This window comes from Tursiops truncatus, chromosome 1, assembly GCF_011762595.2.
Source record: "Tursiops truncatus isolate mTurTru1 chromosome 1, mTurTru1.mat.Y, whole genome shotgun sequence".
In the NCBI taxonomy this organism is placed as follows: domain Eukaryota; kingdom Metazoa; phylum Chordata; class Mammalia; order Artiodactyla; family Delphinidae; genus Tursiops; species Tursiops truncatus.
The window spans coordinates 122130986-122153684 of NC_047034.1; the positions used below are offsets into that span (position 1 = coordinate 122130986).

The window sequence follows — 22699 nt, forward strand, 5'->3', positions numbered from 1 at the left end:
CCTCCGCAGCTCCAAAGCTTCCCTCCTCCGCCACCCGCAGTCTCCGCCTGCGAAGGGGCTTCCTAGTGTGTGGAAACCTTTCCTCCACTGCTCTCTCCCACTGGTGCAGGTCCCATCCCTATTCTTTTGTCTCTATTTATTCTTTTTTCTTTTGCCCTACTGAGGTACGTGGGGGGTTTCTTGCCCTTTGGGAGGTCTGAGGTCTTCTGCCAGCGTTCAGTAGGTGTTCTGTAGGAGTTGTTCCACGTGTAGATGTATTTCTGGTGTATCTGTGGCCCTGGACCCCCTATCTTTTTTTTGAATGTAGCCATTGTCCTAGCACCATTGATTGTATGGTATGTTATTTTTCCCTGATTTGTTATATTCCATCATCATATTCAAAACTTCTGTGTGTGTTCTGTGCATGTTGTATATTTTGTTTCTATTAGTTTCATTCTGGTTTGTATCTTTCTGCCAGCGTTTCATAATTTGTCTTGAGAGTATGATAGAATAAGTTTCTTTCTTTCTTTTTCTTAATCAGGATTGTCTTGGCTATTTTTTGTCTGTTGCCCTTCAATATTAATACTAGATTAATCTTATTGAATTCTGTGAATAAAAGTAGAAGTTTTCATATAATTGTATCAAATTTGTACATTTATTGTAGGAAGAATTAACATCTTTTTTTGTAGTCTAGCTGAATTCTTATCAATTTCATCAATTTAAATAGTATGTAACTTCTTTTGAATATTCTACAAAGAGAATTACATTATGTATGGTCAATGACTCTTTTGGACCTTTGTTTCCAATACCTACACTTCTAACTTATTTCCTAATCTTACTGAACTGGGTAGGAACTCCAGTATAATGTAAATTAGAAGCAGTAAAAGTGGGCTTCTTTACCATATTTCACTTTTAATGAAACATGTCTATAACACTTCACAATTAAAGATGATGATCATTGTGAATTTTTGGTAGATCCTTTTAGTCACATTGTACAAGAAAGTTTCTATTCCTAGTTTGTAACTTTTTTGTTATAAATTATAGTTTTTTTCTTATATAATTTGTTCTCTATCCCAATTGACATAATCATATATATTTCTCTTTCAGTCTGTCTCTGTGGAGTATTAAATTAATAAATTGTTGAACAGTATCCTCAGTCTTGGAATAAGGCATACTTTTTTATATATACATTTCTGGATTCACTTGGTAGATTCAATATTATAATTTAAAATGTTCTGGTTCATAAGTGAAATTACATTTCTTGTATAGTTTGTGTCCATATTTAATATCACATTATATCAGTTTCATAAAATAAATTGGTGGTGCTTTCTTCCTTTTATTTTCAGGAAGAGGCTTATAAGAAAACAATTATTTTCATACATTTTGTTTCTTTAATCTTCTTTTGAGTGTGTTATAAAACTTAGAGATTAGAGTTCCTTAGATATTGGTCGATCTCTTTTATAAAACTGTCTGGGCATATTTTTTATCTGTTACTAATATGACCACCAAATAAATTGTTCCTTATAGGCAGACTACATTCTCTAAAAACTCATTCTCCTCTATACTGTATTTCTGTCATCTTCAATATGTGATTTCCAATTTCCAAGGCTACGTGCATCAAGCTGTGTAGGGGGAAATTACATGGAGGATCACCCATGGGAATTTTGGGGGAGTCAAGCCAAATAGCACACATCATGTCTGCTCACATTCCACTGCTTAAAATTCAGTTATAAACAATTACAAAGGATTCTGGGAAACAGAATGTAGTCATGTGCCAAGAAGAGGACATGTTTGTTGATCAAGTAGCAGCCTTGCTACCCCCAGAAAGGAACAGATTATATATCTTAACTGCAAAAGTTATCTTTTTCTCTTATAAATTTTGTTTAATCCTCCTTTTTAAAAAAGTAGTGTTCAGTAGTGAGCACACAGCTCGGTTCCTTAAGGTACCATTTGAATGTTACAGCTCTCAGCCTGATAGAAACAGTTTGGTAGTACAGTCATAACACAATTCTGCTGACTCCTATGAAAAGCACAATGTTATATACATAATAAATCTTCTCATCAGCTGGTGACTCTGCTGTCATTTGGTACATGTTTTCTATAAAATAACTGACTAGCAAAAATCAACCATAATCACTGCTGGTTTTGTAGTATGTTTGAAAGGCAGGTGGTCATCCCATTTCTGGAAATTAAAAACAGTTCAGAGATAAATATGGGGAAAAAAAAAAGAGAAACCAGGGCAGAAAGTGTGTGGGTTTAGGTGTTTTGTGAAACAGGATGAGAAGGGCTCTTAACGTTACTCATCAGCTGAGAAGCATATTTCCATCTGTTTATACTAACACACTGATCTGGATGCATACACTGTGACTGCTATAAGGCACACAAACTCACAAAAATTTTGCTTAGGTAAAAACCACATGATGTTCTATTCATATTATGGTGGAAAAGCAAATATATAATTGGTCAACAGAGTTTTCAGATATCAGAGAATAGTCTCTTTTTTTTTTCCTACAAAGATATTATTCAACTATTCTTTGCATTCCTAGAGTTCAGCAAGAACTTATTTTGTCTTATGATGTTTTAAGCACTCAGAGGAGCCATAAATACCATTTGCCCAGGCCCTTTAGCATGTTCATGGTATTTTACTTGGATTTGTGACAAAGAGTCAAAGAACATAAAAGTTGAAAATCCCTATCAGTGTATTTGACCCAAGCATTCACCCAAATATATTGATAATAATCCCTTGTCTAATCCTACTGGTCTTCCATATTTCCCTGAGAATCTTTTGATGACAGGGAGTTTATATTCTCATAAATAATCTATTTCATTGTGAGGACATTCTTGTTTAGGATATTTCACTATAATGACCTGAAATCTACCATTATTCTGTCCACAAGAACAAACTAGAATAAATCCACAAGTCTATTCAAAAATCTTCCTTCTTTCCATTCCTTACCTTTATGTAAACATTCCTAGCTCCTTCAGCTGTGTCTTTACATGTTATTGTGTCTGGACACTTTACTATTCTGGCTGACCTCTCATTGTAAAATAACATACCAGTGTGTCACTCTTAAATTGTAGTGACTATAACTGAAAACATGACCCCTGATATGGTTTTATCAATAAGCATGTCTCCAAGAGCTTCATCCAAGACGTTTAAAATTGAGGAAAGGACAGAAACAGACCCAGTTCCTCATGGCCTTCCTCTAACAGGAAGGAAGGAAGAGGCCTTCCTCTTCCTTCCTTTTTCTCCCTTCATACTTACATGAATCTACCCACCAACATTGGTTGTAGGGGCAAACAGTATTCTTCCTGGCTGCGTGGGTTCCTTGTCCATATTTCTCCATTCTATTGCATAAACTATCATTAACAACTGTCAAATAACTCTTGAGATCTATGTACACTCAATATGTTCATAGAATTCCCTTTATCAGTTAAGCTAGTTAACATACCAAAAAGGTTAATTTCATCATTTTGCTATGGCTAACACTTGCCCTTCATTTATCTCAATCTTCAACCAAAAAGTTAGATAAGCTTTCTGCCCTTCCATTATAGTAGTAGCTGTGAAAAAAGAATAAATAGTTATGAAAGGTATAGGCAAAAATATAGAATAATAGAGCTAATGCTTAGTGGGTAGATTGAGTTTTCCAACCGGCAGAAAAACGACAGGATTTGGCTTATTTTTTGCCAAGTGATGAGACTGCAGTGTTCAAAACAAGAAAGACTAGCAAGTAGGAGAGGTAGTTACAGAACACACATGCCCAAGAGAACACTTTTCAGTCTTAACCACATTTTCAAGTTCTTAACAATATAATATGTTATCTAGAAAATAAAAATAAAAATCCACAATACTTTCAACTGGGATGTGCAGATAGGTAACATACCTAATACCTTGGAGAAACTAAAATAAATCAATATTTCTTACTTAATACTCCAGGGAGTAGTTTACCCACAATGTTTTTTAATTCAAAAGGGAAAAGTAGTTAAATATCTTTGTTCCTCAGAATGTTGTAATTAATATGAGGGAGAATGACTTTTTAATGAGGGTGTTAAAAACTAACTCTTCAAATAAGGAAGATTTAGAACTGATTAAAAAAAATCCTTATTCAAGACCTTCTGAGCACTTACAATGTACTAAGTATGATCTTGTGAAATACTCAGAGATCTATATAAAATAGTTCCTTGATTCATACGAGTTCTCCAGAAATGTGCAGGAAAAATATACATAGATTGGATATGTGTGCATATGTTTGTGTATGTGTATTTTGTTAACATAATTACGTGTCTTATAATTAGATTTGCCCCGTTACTACCATATTCTATTATTAGCAATGACACATAATTATGTTACAAAATACACACAATCCAATATAATATATATCAACTATATGACAAATATACATACATGTATATACTCATGTATGTACACATACATATAATTTATATATGTGCATATGTATATACAACATATATAACTCACTGGTTATACAGTTTCTATGTTCTATTCAAAAATACTGAATGTAAGTCACCAAATTTCAGTACTTTTATATGGATTTTTGATATTATTTTATCATGACTTACAAGGAATTACCTATGAAGACTTTGCCTACTACTGAAAATGCTCATTAGAATAGCACCTAGATACAAGAAAATTTATAATATTTAATCCACTTGATGAAAATGAACAAGTTAAATGAACAAATTATTCAGAGCCAAGAGAATTATGAGTATCTGTAATTTCCAGAGTTCTTGTGATTCATATTTAAATGTAAGTCCCAAAAGCTAGCCCCAGTATAAAACAATTTCTGGCAAGAGACTGACATTTTTCCAATGAATAATTTAAAATGGAACTTTTTCCATGTGAACTGTCTTATATCTTGGCAGTAGGCATAGCATTTCAATAATTTATACAATTTTGAATATAATATAGTTAATGCCATAAAAGCAATTTCTTTGATATTGAATTATAAGAGAATGCACTTTGGCCACTATAACTAATGATCTAGGGGCCAGCAAATGGCAAATTACCTTTTAACCCAATTTTAGAGAGAATCTGTGCATGTAACCATAGGACTGCACTGAGATATCTGGGTATATAATTGCACAATAACATTTGGTTGTTACATTTTAAGCATAAATAAAGCATTCTCTTTGAGAAAAACAGATAAAGAAACACAACGATTTAAAAATGTAGAATTTGTGGGGGAACAAAATATTAATGTGAATCATAATATTATTATTTAAATTTCTGAATAAGACCTGTTCTCAGAATATTTCCTAAGGCAGAACTCTGATCACTCTGGAGATGTCATCATGGTTATTCCATGACAGGTGAGCAACCACACATTAGTGTGATAATGCACAGCTTTTATGAGAAACCAAGCAATGTAATGTAAAAATGGGTCTTTCAAGGCAAATGAACAGGCTGAGGGCTTGCCAGAGTTCAGGGCATAGATAGCAAGTTGTGACTCTGTGACTGCATTCAGACTACAAAAGGTTTGCAGTGGATGGTGAGGATTTTGCACACACATAAACCTACAGGCACTGTTTATTTTCATAGACCGTGTAGATTTCTACATTATGACAATTTTCCAGCTGTGATGATCACGTGTCTTCAGTAAGCTGCAAATTTTTCTAAATCCCAGAATGGTGCCATTTGAGTTGGTGCTAAGGTAAATCCACAGATATTTTGATGAATTTGTATGGTACAAAATAATAGAATAGTTCATATCTAAAAATCTGGCAAACCTGGACTTTCATTTCTAAATGGAAATTGTCAGTCTTTAGACTGGTGGTCTCCAGTGTACACATGCACATTTGTTTTGACCTACCAAAAGGTGACTTTAGGTATTTCAACCTAATAGGTGGTTTGGGGTTTGTCTTCCTCATTCTTTATATATTTTCCACATTCTTTTCAATAAGTGTGTACTACCTTTATAATTAGGAAAATACATATTATGTACAAATAACAAAGAAACCAGAGTACTTCAGAGAAACCATTATTTTTTCTGATTGCACTGACATGACACATCTCTGCAAATGCAGAAAGCAGCATAGCAGGCTTTAGATATAAAAACGTAGTAAAACACATTTATGGAAACCTGAGCCTCACAAAAAGAACTCCTATTGAACCGGAAGAGGCTTACCTCAAGAAATCTGGGGCTTCCCTGGTGGTGCAGTGGTTGAGAATCCGCCTTCCAATGCAGGGGACACAGGTTTGAGCCCTGGTCTGGGAGGATCCCACGTGCTGCAGAGCAACTGGGCCCGGGTGCCACAACTACTGAGCCTGCACTCTAGAGCCTGTGAGCCACAACTACTGAAGCCTGTGCGCCTAGAAAGAAATCTGGAGTCAGGTGTTTCAATATAACTCTATGAGTCCAAAGGTAGACATTGGACTCTCTTGTGTTTCAAAAAATGCTAAAGCAAGCTCTTAGCTCTGGGAAATATTTACAAAGAAGGCAGCTGGGTTCTAGCATGACACAGCTGGGCTGTTTCCTCTGATTTATGTAGAGAATAGTTCACTGCCAAAGATGAGGCAAGAAAAGTTCACCCAAGCCATTCCAGAGGGCATTTGCTGGCACATTTTCAAACAGAACAGTGGAGCTGGCCACCAGGTTTGTGGGAATAGTGACTATACTGGAAGGAGGTACCTGCTTTCCTTAAGATAAATTCCTGGAAGGGAAATCATTGGCTCACTGGGTTGGATTTTTTTAAAGTTCTTAAAGTATACTGCTGAATTGTTTCCAGGAAAAAGTTCATTATTAATTCCTAATAAAATGTTATCATCACTGAAGGTTTTAAAGGTAATAGAGTTGGTTTCTTAAGAAATCTTCCCCACTAGGTATGGATACCTAGATTTGTGTGCTCTAAGGCATTTCAGTTGTGGTATTCTTCCTATGTATTTTGCAACTATTTTCTACTGCGGATGAGTTACAAAGGCATTGTAGATTCCCTGTGATATACAACACTGCTGTAAGTGTGTTCTAGCCTTCCTGCTGCTGCTGCTGCCTGAGGGAGTAGCTGTTATTATGGTCCTGATTTTAAGCAGTATTTTGTATCTTTGAACCATCCAAGTAAATGAAGCTGAAGCTAGCCTTAGGTACAGCAGGGTTTTGAACTCTGGTGTGTAAACATTCATGTGTAGAGGCCAGTTCTTGATCCTCCAGCAAAAATGAAGCAAAAATAAAAATCTTTACAGTCTAAAATATTGAAACTCTTGTATAACAATGCTGTATTTCTGCTTTAAAACTGTTTATTCAGCAGGTGAGGAACTTGCCTTCAACCAAAAATTTTTAAATCATTAAATAAATATTAAGCCTCCAAAACTTATCCTTTCTAAACCAATGACCTTTCTTTATTCTTTTTTCACACTAAATTATCATGTATGGTAAGCCTTCTTAATATAACATATGTACATACATGTGTATTTACATATGTGTGTGTATTTATATATATTTGACACTGAAAATCTACCTAGCGAACACCTAGGCCTTTCCTCAGTAAGAAATCTGTCTTAAAATTTAGGGATTACTTGCTTTCTTTCATCCTATTTGGTGTATAATCCATGTATTAGGTAGTCAAGCAAAGATGGAGAGAAAGGAAAGAGAGAAGGAAGTCATTTCCAACTTTGATTTTTTCCATAACTCTATATCCTGTGGGGTTTATCACTCTCAGATGCTCACTTTCTTCTCTCCATCACTGATTGACTTGGCCCCTGCTACATGAACCAGTTCTAGATTTTCCCAAGGGAAAATAACACAGTGGGGAAAAGTTACTCATAGCACCTTTCTACTGAGTACAAGCTATTAAGGTATCATCTCTTCTAGGGATAGTTACACTTTAATATTAAGCCCTTGCAGGCAAATAACTGCTCTGAGGCTTTGAAGGAGGGCTCTCTAACTAGAGTGGAGTTTTTAAATAAATAGGAGAGGGAAGTTTATGGAGAAGACTTTCTGGTGTCCTGTAAATGTTACCAAAATCTGTAGATTTTGGAGCTCACTCCAAACCTACTGGTCTAGGATCCCCTAAGTTGTGCCCTCTCTACCCCAGGATTCTAAAAAAAAACTTACCAGATCATCCCGATGATTATCTGGGTATAGGAAACTACTGTTTTTAACCATCAAATTCCACTCAAATGTCATCTGTTTCATAAAGCCTTATCTAAGATCAGTATCCCCTCCAATTCTGACCCCATAGGCAGAGTTAAATTTACTACTCTGTGTTCCCAAAACACCTTGCTGTACAGAATCTACTTTGTAGGATTTATGATTCCACATCATAATTAATAGTGTTAGGTTTTTCTAACTCTTTAGACATGGACTCCTTAAGATTGGTCTCCCTAAATCAAGTTTGTTTCTCAGTAAATATTTGTTGAATGAATGAATGGATGGATTAAAATAGGTCACTGCTTGTTCTGCCAGTGTATATAGCTGACCCCCTGAAGGACATAGTAGACTGAGAACAATTTATACATAGGTCTTATAAAAAAGGAAAAACGCTAAGTTAAGCAACATGATTCAAAGTTTGAACTGAAGTCTGAAAGATACATTTTTTTTTAAACACTTTCTTTGCCCCCCAAAGCAGTTCTGACATATTCCATCAGTAGGTAATTCACAAATCTGGCAAGTTTGCATTTACAAGTCACACTTAGCTATTTTTTCCTCCTATCAGTGATGGGATGAGGGGAGAAACCATAGAAATCTCTGAAATGCCATAAACTATAAAAAGTCAGTTTATAGTCTCTGAGTTGGAGAAAACAATGTTGCTAGTTAGATGCAGGCCAGGAAGCCATCAAGCACCCATCAGCAAGCCAGTTTAGGAAAAAAATTCATGAAACAATTTCTTCTCTCAGTTTGAGAACAGCACCTTTTCCAGGAGATTTGTTATGTAACGAAGATTTGCTTTCACTTTCTGGGGGCTGGCCAAGACTGAAAAGGGAAGTGCCAGCCTAAGGAAAGACTGTCCTTTTGATATTGCCAGCCATTACAAGATGTGGGAGTTCAAAACAAGCCAATTCTCCTAAGATTTATAGTTGTGTTTAGCTTGTTGACTCAAGCAGTTTGGAAAATCTTCAAAGATATAGGCTATTCGAACTAACCCAGACTCCAAGTCTATGGAGAGGGAAAAAAAAAAGCAGAAATAATATGTACACATTAGTCAAGTCAAATACTTTTGACCCTTAATTTACATAGATTCTCAAGTAAAAACAAAAAAAACAAAACCAAAACCAAAACTCTAACCAAAATAAACAGTCCTGCCTAGGATGTGACAGCTCATTCTGTTGAAAATAAATTTATGATTATTGTTCAATTATTTCTCTGGGTTTGCATGGCAAAAACTATAGTAGGCAATGCAGTACGGAAATGTCATGCTTTTAAATAAGTTAAGAGAAATAGTGAATCCCCAATCTTGGAGAATCCTTGAAAACCGTCACATAGGACACTTGGCACTATAATTACATTTTCACTATATTCTCAGAATTTATATTATATCATCCTTGCGGTGGTATGAAATTCTATGGGAAATCATCATTATGAAGCCAAAGAAATATTAGCTCAGCACATAAAAAAAAAAAACAACAAATATTGTTGAATATCACATATGTGTCAGGCTCTTTTCTAGGTACTTATAATAGGCTGTTGAATGAGGTAAACAAGGTTCTGACCCAAGACCTTTACTTAAGTTGCATGAAGAGAAGACAGGCAATAAACAAGTAAAGAAATAAATACAAATGACAGATTGCAAAGAACACTATAAAGAAGAAACTATCGATACCAGAGGAGGGGGAGTGAGAAGGAACAACGTGTTGTGGGGTGTAAATGGTTATTTCAACAAGGCACACACCCAGAAAAATCTATCTTGCTTGAAGATGTTCAAAGTCATCAGTGACACAATGCTTTCAGATGAAATTTAACCCTTTAACATTCCCTCAGAAATTCACATTTCAGTGTTCCTTCTTTGTGGTAAGCTTTAGAGGTGGAGAAAGTCACCATGGGAGAGGTGAGTCAAGCAGGACACAAAGAGATGGAATCGCTTTTATTTTTATTTTTTGTTTGACCCAGTGAATTATGCATATGACCCAGTGTATGCATAATTCAATTAGATACATTAAAACCTTTAAAGGTTTTTAGTAATGAGCCTATGGCTTCAGAGACTGAGTGGGAAGACACATAGTACACCTGCTTATAAATCACTGCTGTGATTTTTATACCCTGGCTATGGAATCAGGTGATTTTTGGGCCCAGAATATTGTGGTTGTAATAACCACAACTGGTTATAATATTGTGGTTATAATAACCACAACTGTGGTTATAAAACATCAACTGATGTTTCTTAACAATCTGTGAGTATTTGTGGACCAGCTTAAATACATAATCCATCCACCTTTTAGCTCTTGCAGCCTAAAGAAGCCCTCCAAATGGATTTGTATGTACTGTGGTCTTTCACAGACTCTTACAACTTAAGAACTTGATGGGGCATTCAATTGATTCTAGTAAACCAAAGAAATTGCCCAGATCCAAATAGTCCATGTCTTGCATTTATTTACAGTTAAGGTAGCCATCAAATACATCCTCTAAAGATTTTCATTGTTACGTGTGGCACCACCTCACATCTCATGCAACTTCATATAGGTGTGAACTATTTTAATTATTATCATCTACACAGACATTTTTAAAAAAATATTTTCCACCAGCTGCCACCCCGCTACGAATCAGGGCTGTAGTCCAAGGACGCCAGGCTCCTTGTCTCTGACTTCTTCACACCAGCGTCCTGGCCTCAGTCCCTGAACAGACTTTTCATATAAAATAAAAGAGCGTGTTCATATGATTCCTGTGTTGTACATATTTGTCACCCTTATGTTGACTTCTCACATTTTTAATGGTCATGTTCCACACTACAGGATGAGTTGTTGGAAGAAATTTAAGTTAAATCTGTGAAGGCTGCTCACTAAACAAACAAAATCTTATTTTATTTATACAGTTCAGAAAGTATGTACAAGTAAAAAAAGAAAGTAACCATGAGGACACTCACAGACTCAATTGCCCATCACAGTGCAAATGGTAGGGAATAATCCCAAATAGCTGGTTGTGTGGAAATCGTTAGTATTTTGTTTGGATATGTATTCTAAGATTTTTCTTACTAAGAATGCTCCATCCTGCCTGAAGACACCGTGATAGATGGTTCCAAAAGGAGAAGGCAGTTGGGGCAAGTCAGATTGCATACTTTTTGATGAAAGTGAAACCAGCAAGAGATTTGAATTACCTTAAATGAATCTAAATCTATAAATGCATCTAAATATGCATCATTTCCCGCCCCCCACCATGGCATCAATAGGAGTTGAGAACAGGGTGGTAAACAGTAGTTGAAATTGAGTCCAGTGAATAATTGATTAAAGGCAAAAAAGGTTATGAATTTGAAGGTACAAGAGTGATTCCTTTAAATGTATGTGGGAATTAAAAAAAAAAAATTTCCCTCCAACACAGACTTTAAATCCACTCCCATCCCTATTGCTTAGAAAGTTTCCAATGTTCTTCAATGTCTCTAACTGGTGATAAGCAACAGTTCATTATTAACACAGATGTAAAGTTGTGTGTATCCCCAGTTAGGGTCCTATTAAAGAAAAGTTATTCTGTGATTTAGTGAGAAATCTAGAACTTCTACCTTTCAGTGTTTTTATTTATGGTTTCATGATGATGATGACAATTTTAATGTTATAATAATTATTTCCTGCAAATTAAACAAGTGTATATTTAGATGAATAACTTATTCCTTTATTATTCTGCTCTAGGTCATAAATACTTAAATAATATGCACAGCAACCTAAATACTCATTAAAATATAGAGTTATTTAGTGACTTAAAAATTATTGAATTGACTGAACATACTTCTTTTTAAACAATTGATTTTTAAGTTAAATTTATAAATAAAAAGGTTGAAGGAGTTTGATATAAGGTATATAGAAAAGAAACAGATGTCTAGAATAGTAAGATATTTTAACTCTCCTCATTTTTCTTTTTTCTATGCAAGCACATAGAATATTGGACATGCCATAAGAAATGCTTTGTCATTTAGAAAGTTCAGTGACATTCTTCCCACCTGTGCACATGCATCATTTATACACAAACTGTAATCCAGAATGGGAGGGTCTTAAGACACTCGAGACATTACCATTCTCCAAGTTCCTGCAACCCACGGTAGAAATATCACTTTTCTTTTCCTTTATATCTTAGCCTAATGTTCCCCGGATTCATCCCAAACCCTTCCTCGAAACCACACCTTATTCTGGAGGCAGAGCTAACAATATCTCCATTTCTGTTTTCTTACATCGAGGTCACTGATAGTTCTTCTGTATTATAAATAGCACCACAATGAATAACTTTGTGGATAAACTATCCTTCATGGTTTGCTCTAAAAGAAACAAACACAAAATTAATCTCTGATGATTTGAACCCAGAAGGCATACCTAGTAGACCTGTGTTACTCATGTAAAATGAGAAAGGAAAATATGGAAAATATTTGTCTTCTCTTAGTTACTTACCAATCTGCCTCCCTCTTTTAATTTTAAGTTCCTCGAGGTCAAGGATTATGCTTTGAAACTTTTGCATTTCCTGTGAGTCCAGAATTATTCCCTCCATAATAATCAGTAAAACTTTGAAGTCTTGAACTGGATATGCAATTCAGCAAAGCAACACCTGTTTTTGCCTCCCCAAGCTACATACATTGCATGTGAAGGACTTCATTGGCCCTCTCTACACACAACATCTGTTGCCAACAGGTGATGCATTCTGGGGAGAAGTGCCTTGCCAGAGGGATTTCCCTTGCTAACATCCTCTTTCCAGATGTTTCCTGAATTATGAGGCCCCGGGAGGTGGTTGCAATCACTGAACTGACATATCACACCTGGAATTCAACAGTCTTCCCCCACCACAGAATTTCCCATAGTTAAATGTTAAATCTTAAGTTTATTGCTAAGGGACTTGGCTATTTCTCTGTGAAATCAAATATCGTGCTTAATATTAGTTTACCACTTTAAATATAAGTAGATGTGTAAAGATGAAACTAAACTATTTTAAAGCCAGATAAAATTGACAAAATAATTTAATTTAGAGGCTAGAATGCATGGTCTTATGGCACTCCATCATTTCTCTTAAATATATACACCTCTGCCCAAAGTTGAATCAGTTATATGTTTAAAATAAAACTAACCAGACTAGACTGATGTCTGTATACTATCTTCTACATAAAGAAGGAAAGTATCATATAACTTTTTGTTTTTGTAATAGTAGACATTGATATATATGTGTCTGTATATTTATATATATATATACACACATTCATAAATATACATACGTGTTTGTATATACACATGTATTTCATGGTTTACTATATCAAACCAATACATACATTCATATATCCAAAGGATATATATATATATTTTTAATGTTATAAGTTTATTTTTATTAAATCTTCAATTCACCAGTAAGTCTTGCACATTTTTCTCTACTTTCTTCCTAGGGTGTTTTAAAGTTTTTATTTTTGTTCTGTTTCAGTTAAGCTAAAAGGATTCTTCTATTTGGAATGGTTTTAATTTTTTATTATTTGCCTGAGAAGAGCTCAATGAAGAGTTTAATGATAATATGTCTTAAATGTCAATTAAAGTATGTCATTTAGGAACAGATAAAACAGTATATCACTTAGGAATAAGCCCTTTCCTCAATCATATCACCAGTTATTTATAATTGAATACTTTATATTTGTAATCAAATCATCCCAGATTTTCATGTAGCAGAGTTTTGGTTCCATTAAAAAATAAAAGATGATATTCAAAGTATGAGTAATTTAATTTATCCTTATGACAGATTTTAGTTACTGGTTTTTAAAATAACTCTGAAAACATATCTCTTGCCGAAAGAAACCCTAAGACTGGAAAAATGAGAAAAATTCCACTTAAAAAGCATGTTTTTGGGCTTCCCTGGTGGCTCAGTGGTTGAGAGTCCGCCTGCCGATGCAGGGGACACGGGTTCGTGCCCTGGTCCGGGAGGATCCCACATGCCACGGAGCGGCTAGACCCATGAGTCATGGCCGCTGAGCCTGCGCGACCGGAGCCCGTGCTCCGCAACGGGAGAGGCCACAACAGTGAGAGGCCTGCGTACCACAAAAAAAAAAAAAAAAAAAAAAAAAAAGCATGTTTTTATAATAGCTATCAATGTATCTAATTGCCATTTATTTAGCTTTGACCTGAAACTTCTACTATATTTTTATATAGGAAACCAAAACTTATGTCACAGGCCCATTGTGTATACTGTTAAAGTGGTGAACTTCTGAGAGCAATTTTAAGGCATGGGAAAAGAGCAGTAGTGAAATTAAAGTTAAACACCAAATATGTGTTTTAAAGCATCTAATAATAATATTGATAGCTAACAATGATGCCAGAAACTTTTCTAAACCCTTTAACATATGCTGACTTATTAATCTTCACGGTAGCTATATGGGGTTTGCACTATTATTATCTCCAGCTTGCAGATGAAGACCTGAGGCTGAGGTAACACAGCTAGCCTGTAGAGGACACAGGACTTATATCCATGCTGTGCAGATTAGAAAACTGATACCTAAATTGCCTTTGCAACCCTGAAATCTTACATCCCAATTCTGTACATGTTTTACCTCACTTAGCTCTTAAATCACCATGTAGGCATAACTGTTCTGCTAGTTTAAGTTTCTTCCAGATTTCCATTTTTCTTTAATCATTTCAACAGGAAAACCATCATTATAGTGAAGATACATGGATGGAACAGACAGATGGCTATATTCTAGTTTATGTAATACAAAGTATTCACAACAATATTTATTGATCATTTAAGCACTATTTAAGCTTTTTGTTATTAAATATTTAATTTGTCTTAAAATATTTCATAGCCAAATATTAGAGAAAACTGGAACCAAACAAAAAAACTCTAAGGTAATCCTGAGGATCTAGAGAATCTATCTTTTAGGTGATGACCATGGGCCATAAGTACATTTCACCACCATAGTTTGATTGCATGATATCATGGAGTTAATCATATATAGTTCAACAGAATTTTATACATTTTTTTCTGACCACTGCATGTTTTGCCATTTCAGTTCCTCCGAAGATATATGACATCTCAAGTGATATGACCATCAATGAAGGAACCAATGTCACCCTGACTTGTTTGGCCACTGGGAAACCAGAGCCTTCCATTTCCTGGAGGCACATCTCCCCATCAGGTAAAGCAGAAAAGTATCAGTGTTGCTCGTGCTGTTCAATATCTTCCTGTAACCTCACTTGTTCGGAATGTAAGAGTCAACTAATTTTTTATATCCTTTTCATGAGGTAGTCAGGATGCATATTTTTATACTTATTCTTTATACCTAAATGCATGTAGTTCACAAAACTTAAATGAACATTTTCTGTCAGAGCCCAGAGTAGAACTTAGGTCTCTTGATTCCTAGGCAAGGTTATTTCCCCTGAAGTATACTGGATAATCACAAATCAATAGACAAAAGGTTCAAATGGAAATATCACAAGAGAAATATCTTCATTTAAATGTGTAAGGCTTTTATTCAATCGGCATTCACATGTTAATAGGCCAGCATGAACTACTGAGGTAATCAGGGGAGAATAAAATTATACAAATTATGAGTTTGCTGCGTCTAATTTCAAACTGCAGTTCAAAATCAAGGATTTGGCAGTTAGAATTAAATTTTAACTGATGAGGGATCTAAAAACCCAAGAGTTTAGTAAGTGGTACAAGATCACATATCTAGGTGAAATTAAGGTATATAACACGTTTATCAGTGTCTGGTGCTTCTGATACAGGGCACATCCTCCTAAAGAGATTGTCAACTTTAGGAAGCTGGGGATAATCATCATCAAGACAGGTCTATTTTCACAGCCACAACTCTAACTGAGTCATCAATTTGTGTAAAATCTAAATATTTGAACTACATAACTTTAAATGTACCATGAAGTAAGAGTGGTACTTTTAATGAATAAGATCCCACCATATTTCAGATAAACAATATTTGATTTATATTTTGGGTAGAAATAACTTGAACAAGGCTAGGATGAGGAAATCTCTTTTAAAGGAATCAAAAAGGCATATATTATATAGGCGTAGAAAGATTACAATTAGAACATCTATTTTATCTGCTAATGCTTTCTTTAATATCACTTATCCTTAAGTGCCTTTTGGTTTCCTCATTTATGCAGTAGGACTAATGAGACTTACTCACATCATACTCTTAGTATGACTATTAATGTGAGAAAAAAATCAATAGAACAGCAATATACCCTTACATAATATGCATTATGGTCCCTGTAATATTTCTGAACCATGAGTGTGCTTTTGACTGCCAACATTTCACTCTCTAGAGTGGCTACAGAATCATAAAACTGCTATGTGAGCACTGAATTAGTGACAAGACTCTCCATGGGGTGTAAGTGAGGCAAACCCAGGACTAGCAGTTAGAATACATGTGCTCCAATCTCAACTTCCTTATTCAACAGTTCAGCAAATCCTAGTGCAAATCTCTTAGCCTCAGTTACCCTCAGCTAGTTTCCTACTTTCCAAAAGTCGAATGATAAAAATCCCTGGCTATTGTGAGACTCAAAAAAGATAATAAGCATAAATGTGCATTAAAAAGTATAAGGTGATATGCAAATGTAAGGTTGATTCTTAATCATCTTTCCAGGGATTTAAATCTGATATGAAAATATAATTTTTGTAAGAATGAAGCACATAATCTCCATCTTCATACAATTTAAGATTAATAATTTGGATTTAACTCTCCTTCTTTGCAGTGCTTGTTATTATGCATATTCTTTTTATAAGTGCTTGGATACATTTTAGTTTAATTAAATACCATGAATGTTGGTTAATGAAGTTATTAGAATGACGATAATGGATAGCATCATGAAGCTGAAAGAAGAAGGATTGGGTTTATAAGTTAAACTGCGCATAGATTTGTTTTTCTGATCCTACCATACAGAGCAAATGAGTAAAATTCGAATAAATATTAACTATTATCTAACGAATAGCTAGACATAGCTGATATTTTTATAAATGGATGGTCACAGGAAGGTAGCTCCACAGAGCTTCTCCCTTATCTACGGAAAAGTTAGGTTGTGAGTTCAACCACATCACAGACATTGCCTGAACCAACTGAAGTTGCCATTCCACTTGTTAGTTCAAACAACTTAGCGTACTTTCCCAAAAATATCTTCCTTGAGAAGTTTCTGAATATATGAGCTTCCTTAGAGTTACTTATAGTGATGATTTCTTCCTTTCTATATTTTCTATTCTATATGTAGAAATTAATTTCAAATTTATATTTAAAAAGTTTGGGATTAGCAGATGTAAGCTATTATATATAGGATGGATGAACAACAAGGTCCTACTGTATAGCACAGAGAACTATATTCAATATCCTGTGATAAACCATAATGGAAAAGAACATGTAAAAGAATATATATATATATATATATATATATATATATATATGTGTGTGTGTGTGTGTGTGTATAACTGACACTTTGCTGTACAGCAGATATTAAACACAACATTGTAAATCAACTATACATCAATAAAATTAAAAAAATAATAATAAAAATACTCCGAGTAAGAAAAAAAAAGTGTTATAGAAATAATGCAAAGTACACCCTATGTCCTTTACTCAGTTTCATCAATCATTTTTCCCATTTGCTTCAACATTTGCTGTGTGTAAAGTATGCAGAAATATTTTTTTTCATTGAATTATTTGAGAACAGCTTGCATTCAGCAAGCCCCTTTCTCCCTAGTGATGTTCAGTGTGCATTTCTGAAGAAGGATATTCTCTTCTGTAACCACAGTGCAGTTTTTTAATTTTGTACATTTAACATTGGCATTATACTTTTATCCCATTACTATCCATGTTCCAATTTTGTCAACTGATTGAATAGTGTCCTTTAGAGAATTCTTTTCCCTTTAGTATTGTATTTAGTTGTCATACCACTTTAGTCCTCTTTAGTCTGGGGACTATTCCTTAGTTTTTCTTAGTCTTCCTTGACATAGTCTTCCTTCCTTCCTTCTACTTTTTAAAAAAATAGAATATTTCTCATTCTGCATTTGACTCATGTTTCCTCATGATTAGAGTCTAGTTATGTCCATTTGGGATTAAATAAGTGAAGCTGTAACTTCTCAGGGAATGATATCCAGAGGCACAGGATATCCAACCCTGTTTCTGAAATTGAGAGACCTATTTACATCTCTTGAATGCAATTCACATAGCTGCTCTCAAATGCTGTGATATCATGAAGCTAAAACTCACTTAAAACTTCTAGAGAACACTGACAAGTTTACACCAGACATTTGATTTTGAATAGAAAGACAAAATAAAATTCTTAATCACACATTATTTATTAATAAATCTAGATCCAGTCAGAAAAAATAGGAAAACTTAAAAAGATAAATTTTAAAATCATAGATTGTATATGACAAATATGGAAGCATTTTGAAAGCCTCTGTCAAATTTCTACTTATTATTCATTGCTGTTTATCTTAATCTCTGCTTCCTAGTTCATTCCTATTCTTTGATATCTGGAATCTCCAGAGATGTTCTTATTTTACCCTGCTGGTGTTTATAAGCTAGCAAAGATATTCTTTTGTCTCCAAAGCCAAACTTTGAGCATGAACACTGGGCTGTGTATCTCAAACTCTTTTTCCTCTAATCTCTATATGCTTAGTGCCTTTTGAAAGGATAGTCTCATTCTAATTATCCACAGGAGTTAAGATTATTGCCTAACTCAAGATAAAGAATGTTCCGTTAAGTTCCCTTTATCCTGTTATATTCCATCCATTCTTTCCTGTTTGTCAGGTCCTTATTTCATTAAACATCCTCTTTCTCCCTACATCTTTAAGCTCTTCTCCTCTATTAACTTTATCCTGTCCACATTTAAACAGGCTCAAGTCGCTCTTTTCTGAAATCAATCTTTTGACACATCACTTTTGTTTAGTCAACAATTATTGAGCACTTATAAAGGAAACCACAAACAAGTGGTCAGAGATGTAGGAATAGAATCAGAAAGCCATGATTACAAGAAGCCAAAAGAGGAAAAAATTCCTGGAGCAGTGAGTGGTTAAAAATATCAATCAGGTTAAATAAGATCAGACCAGTTACCTTTGGGTTAGATAGTTTGGTGATCATTGCAACAATTCAGTGACATAATGGACCAGAAACTCAGCTGTGGAGGAATAAAGAGCAAATAAGAAGTGAAGAACTTAGATGTGGAGGCAAACTATGAATCCAGTTAGTCAAGGTGAAAATTTTGTTTTTCTACTTTTACATATATTATTTTTTGTGTGAGGAATATCTTTTGTCCCCCTCTACAATTGTCAAACTTACTCCTTTTTCAACTTTTAATGAAGCTATTCCTGAGCATCCCAAGAAAAATCAGGTGCTTCTTTCTCCATAGTTACATAGTACCTTGTGCCACCATTCGTGTGGGACTAATTCTCTGAATTGTAGTCTTTGGTTTTGTTTGTCCATGGTCTTATGGGACAGGGAACTCCTTCTGTCCAGAAACAGTGTTTGTTGACCTTTGTAACTCATGGCTTAGCACAAGATCTGGCACAAGATAGGGGCTCCATAAGTACTGCAGAGTTAATGGATGCTGCTCTCTGTTCTTGCTTCCCACATGACTTCTTAGAACTAGAAATTAAAATTTGAAGAGATAACATGGTAGTGTCACAAGCAAGTATTTCCTGTCTGATATCTCCCCACCACCTTTATCCCCACTACCTTTATCCCCCTAATATATCCCCCTAATATAAATTCATACCCCTAAATATGAATCACCCCTTAATTTCCCTTATGCCTTCAATATGGTTGCACCTCTGTGGTACTGTGATTTATAAGAAATATATATATATATATATATATATATATATATATATATATATATATATGACCTTCATGCCATTTCTGGCACCGAGCTCCTAAAAACCCTGGAATTTCATATCAGGGGAGTGAGCTATAAAGGTGTTTTTATTATGTTAATGAGGTGGCTTTGGGACCACACCTAAGGTTGGTTGCCAGGAGAACCAACTATGTGATTAGAGGATTGGAATTTTCAGTCCCACTCCACTGACTTCTGGGGAGGGGAGAGGGGTTGGAAGTTGAATCAGTTCTCAATGGCCAATGATTTAATCAATCATGCCAGTGTAATGAAGCTTCCATAAAAAATGCTAAAGGACAGAGTTTAGACAACTCCTAGATCAGTATACATGTGGAAATTCAGGAAGAGTGGTATGCCCAGAGAGCCTGGAAGCTTCTCCCCTCATCCTTTCCCCATACTTTGCCCTATGTATCCCTTTCATCTGGGGGTTTCCAAGTTATATCCTTTTATAATAAACCAGTGATATAGTAAATCAAATGTTTCTCTGAGATCTGTGAGCTGCTCTAGCAAATTAGTCAAACCCAAACACAGGGTCTTTGAAACCTCTAATCTATAGCTCGTTGGTTGGAAGCATGTAACTGAACTGAACTTTGAATCCACTCACCTGCCATGTAGCAAAGCCAGTTTACTGACACCAGATGTGGTGAAGGAAAGTATAGTGTTTATTGAAGGTGCCAAGCAAGGAGAATGGGCAGCTTATGCTCAAAAGACCCCAGACTCCTCAATGGCTTCCAGGTAAGGGATTTTAAAGACAACATTGGGTGAAGGCTGCAGGATGTATGACTTTCTTCTGATTGGTTGATGGTGAGGTAACAAGGTGGTGTTTCAGGAAACGTAATCATCAATCTTCTGGTTCCAACCAGTCTGGGGTTTATGTGCTTATGGTCACCATGTAGTCATCCTCCTCCTCCTGGGCATGGTGGGTCTTAGTTTCTGCATAACAACTCAAAGATATACTTAGATTGTTATGTATATTCATTGAGGAGGAACTAGGATTTTGTTTTATCACCCAACTATTGTTTCTTGACTGCTTTTCCTTGGTTTCTGCATTCCCTCACTAAACTAATTAGTAACTGAATGAATCTGCTCTTTGGAACTCAGAGAAGGCCTAGGAGACCAAAGCCTTTTTCTAAAAATGAGAAGTGTGGTACACAGAGGGGCTTTTGTACCAGTGAGGGCCCCACAGGGTCCTTTCAGATTCAAGTGCTGGTGATAACCTGGAATTGCTACTGACATTTGTTGGGGGTGGGGGAGCAGGGAAGTCTTGTAGTACTGAACCCTTATTCCATGGAATCTCATGCTCTCTCTGGGTAGTGTGAGAATTGAGTTAAATTGTAGAACACCCAGCTGGTATTGGATAATTGCTTGGTGGTATGGGAAACCCCCCATCAACATGTTGGAATTAGGTTCAGCACTTTAACTCCATTAATGTAAAGAGCAGCTTGCACCAAAGAAATTTTAGTTAATATGGTTCAACTAACATGTATTCATTACTTTATGTAGTTTAGGAAAAATGGGAGATACTTGTGTGTACTTGTCTCATATAAGCCTCAAAACTGAACTGTCAGAGGGTATTGTCATCCTCATTGTGCAGATGAACATGGCACTCAGATTGTTTAAATAAATTGCCCCAAATGAATATGAGGTTCTTTTTTTCCACTTTTTACTTTGAAATAATTATAGGCTCACAGGAAGTTGTGAAGTTAGTGCAGAGAGCTTCCACATACCCTTTACCCAGTTTCTCCCATGTTACATTAGATGTAACTGTAGTATGACACCAAAACTTGGAATGGATATTAGTGCAATGTGTGCATGTAGTTCTACATCATTCTGTCATATGAGTTGATTTGTGGAGCCATCATCACAATCAAGATACAGAGCTATTCCCTCAGCACAAAGATTTACTGTATGTTATCCTTTTAGCATCACATCTACTCCTTCACCATCCATCATCTCTAGCCCCAACAAACACTAATCTGTTTCCCATCTCTTTAATTTTAACATTTATAGAATGTTATGTAAATGAAATAATTCAGTGTGTGACCTTTCGAAATTGGCCCTTTCACTCTTGAGATTTATTATCTAAGTTGTATCATACACCTCAATAGTTTGTTCCTTTTTATTGCTGAGTAATATTTTGTGATATGAATGTACCACAATTTGTTTAGCCATAAATGTGTTACAGAATATTTTGGCTGTTTCCAGTTTTTGGCTATAACAAATAAAGCTGCTTTGAAAAACCTTGATTTTTTTTTTCCAACCCACATATGTTGTTATATTTTAAATAAGTCTTTTGTAGATAGCATATTGATGAGTTATGTTTTTGTTTTTGTTTTTGTGGTATGTGGGCCTCTCACTGCTGTGGCCTCTCCCGTTGTGGAGCACAGGCTCCGGACGCGCAGGCTCAGCGGCCATGGCCCACAGGCCCAGCCGCTCCGCGGCATGTGGGATCCTCCTGGACCAGGGCACAAACCCGTGTCCCCTGCATTGGCAGGTGGACTCTTAACCACTGCGCCACCAGGGAAGCCCGAGTTATGTTTTTATCCACTCTGACAATCCATATTTTGATTGGTGTATTTAGACCACTTAAAATTAATTTAATTATTGATTCATTAAGGCTTATGTATGACATCTTTTTCTTTTGTTTTCTGTTTGTTCTCCCCCTTTCTTTTTGTTTCTGTTTTCTTTATCATGCCTTTCTGTGTGTTACTTGTGCACTTTTTAGAATTCCACATTCTTTTATCCACAGTGTTTTAGAGCATG

At 35.4% G+C, this 22699-nt stretch overlaps 1 protein-coding gene across 1 annotated transcript in view; it reads left to right on the plus strand.

Annotated features, from left to right (window-relative positions):
- Window positions 1-22699, plus strand: part of NEGR1 (neuronal growth regulator 1) — a 913167-nt gene that overhangs the window by 528545 nt on the left and 361923 nt on the right. The window contains exon 3 of the mRNA XM_019919185.3: window positions 15103-15228. Within this exon, the coding sequence (XP_019774744.1) occupies window positions 15103-15228 (126 nt within the window). The remainder of the gene's footprint in view (window positions 1-15102; window positions 15229-22699) is intronic.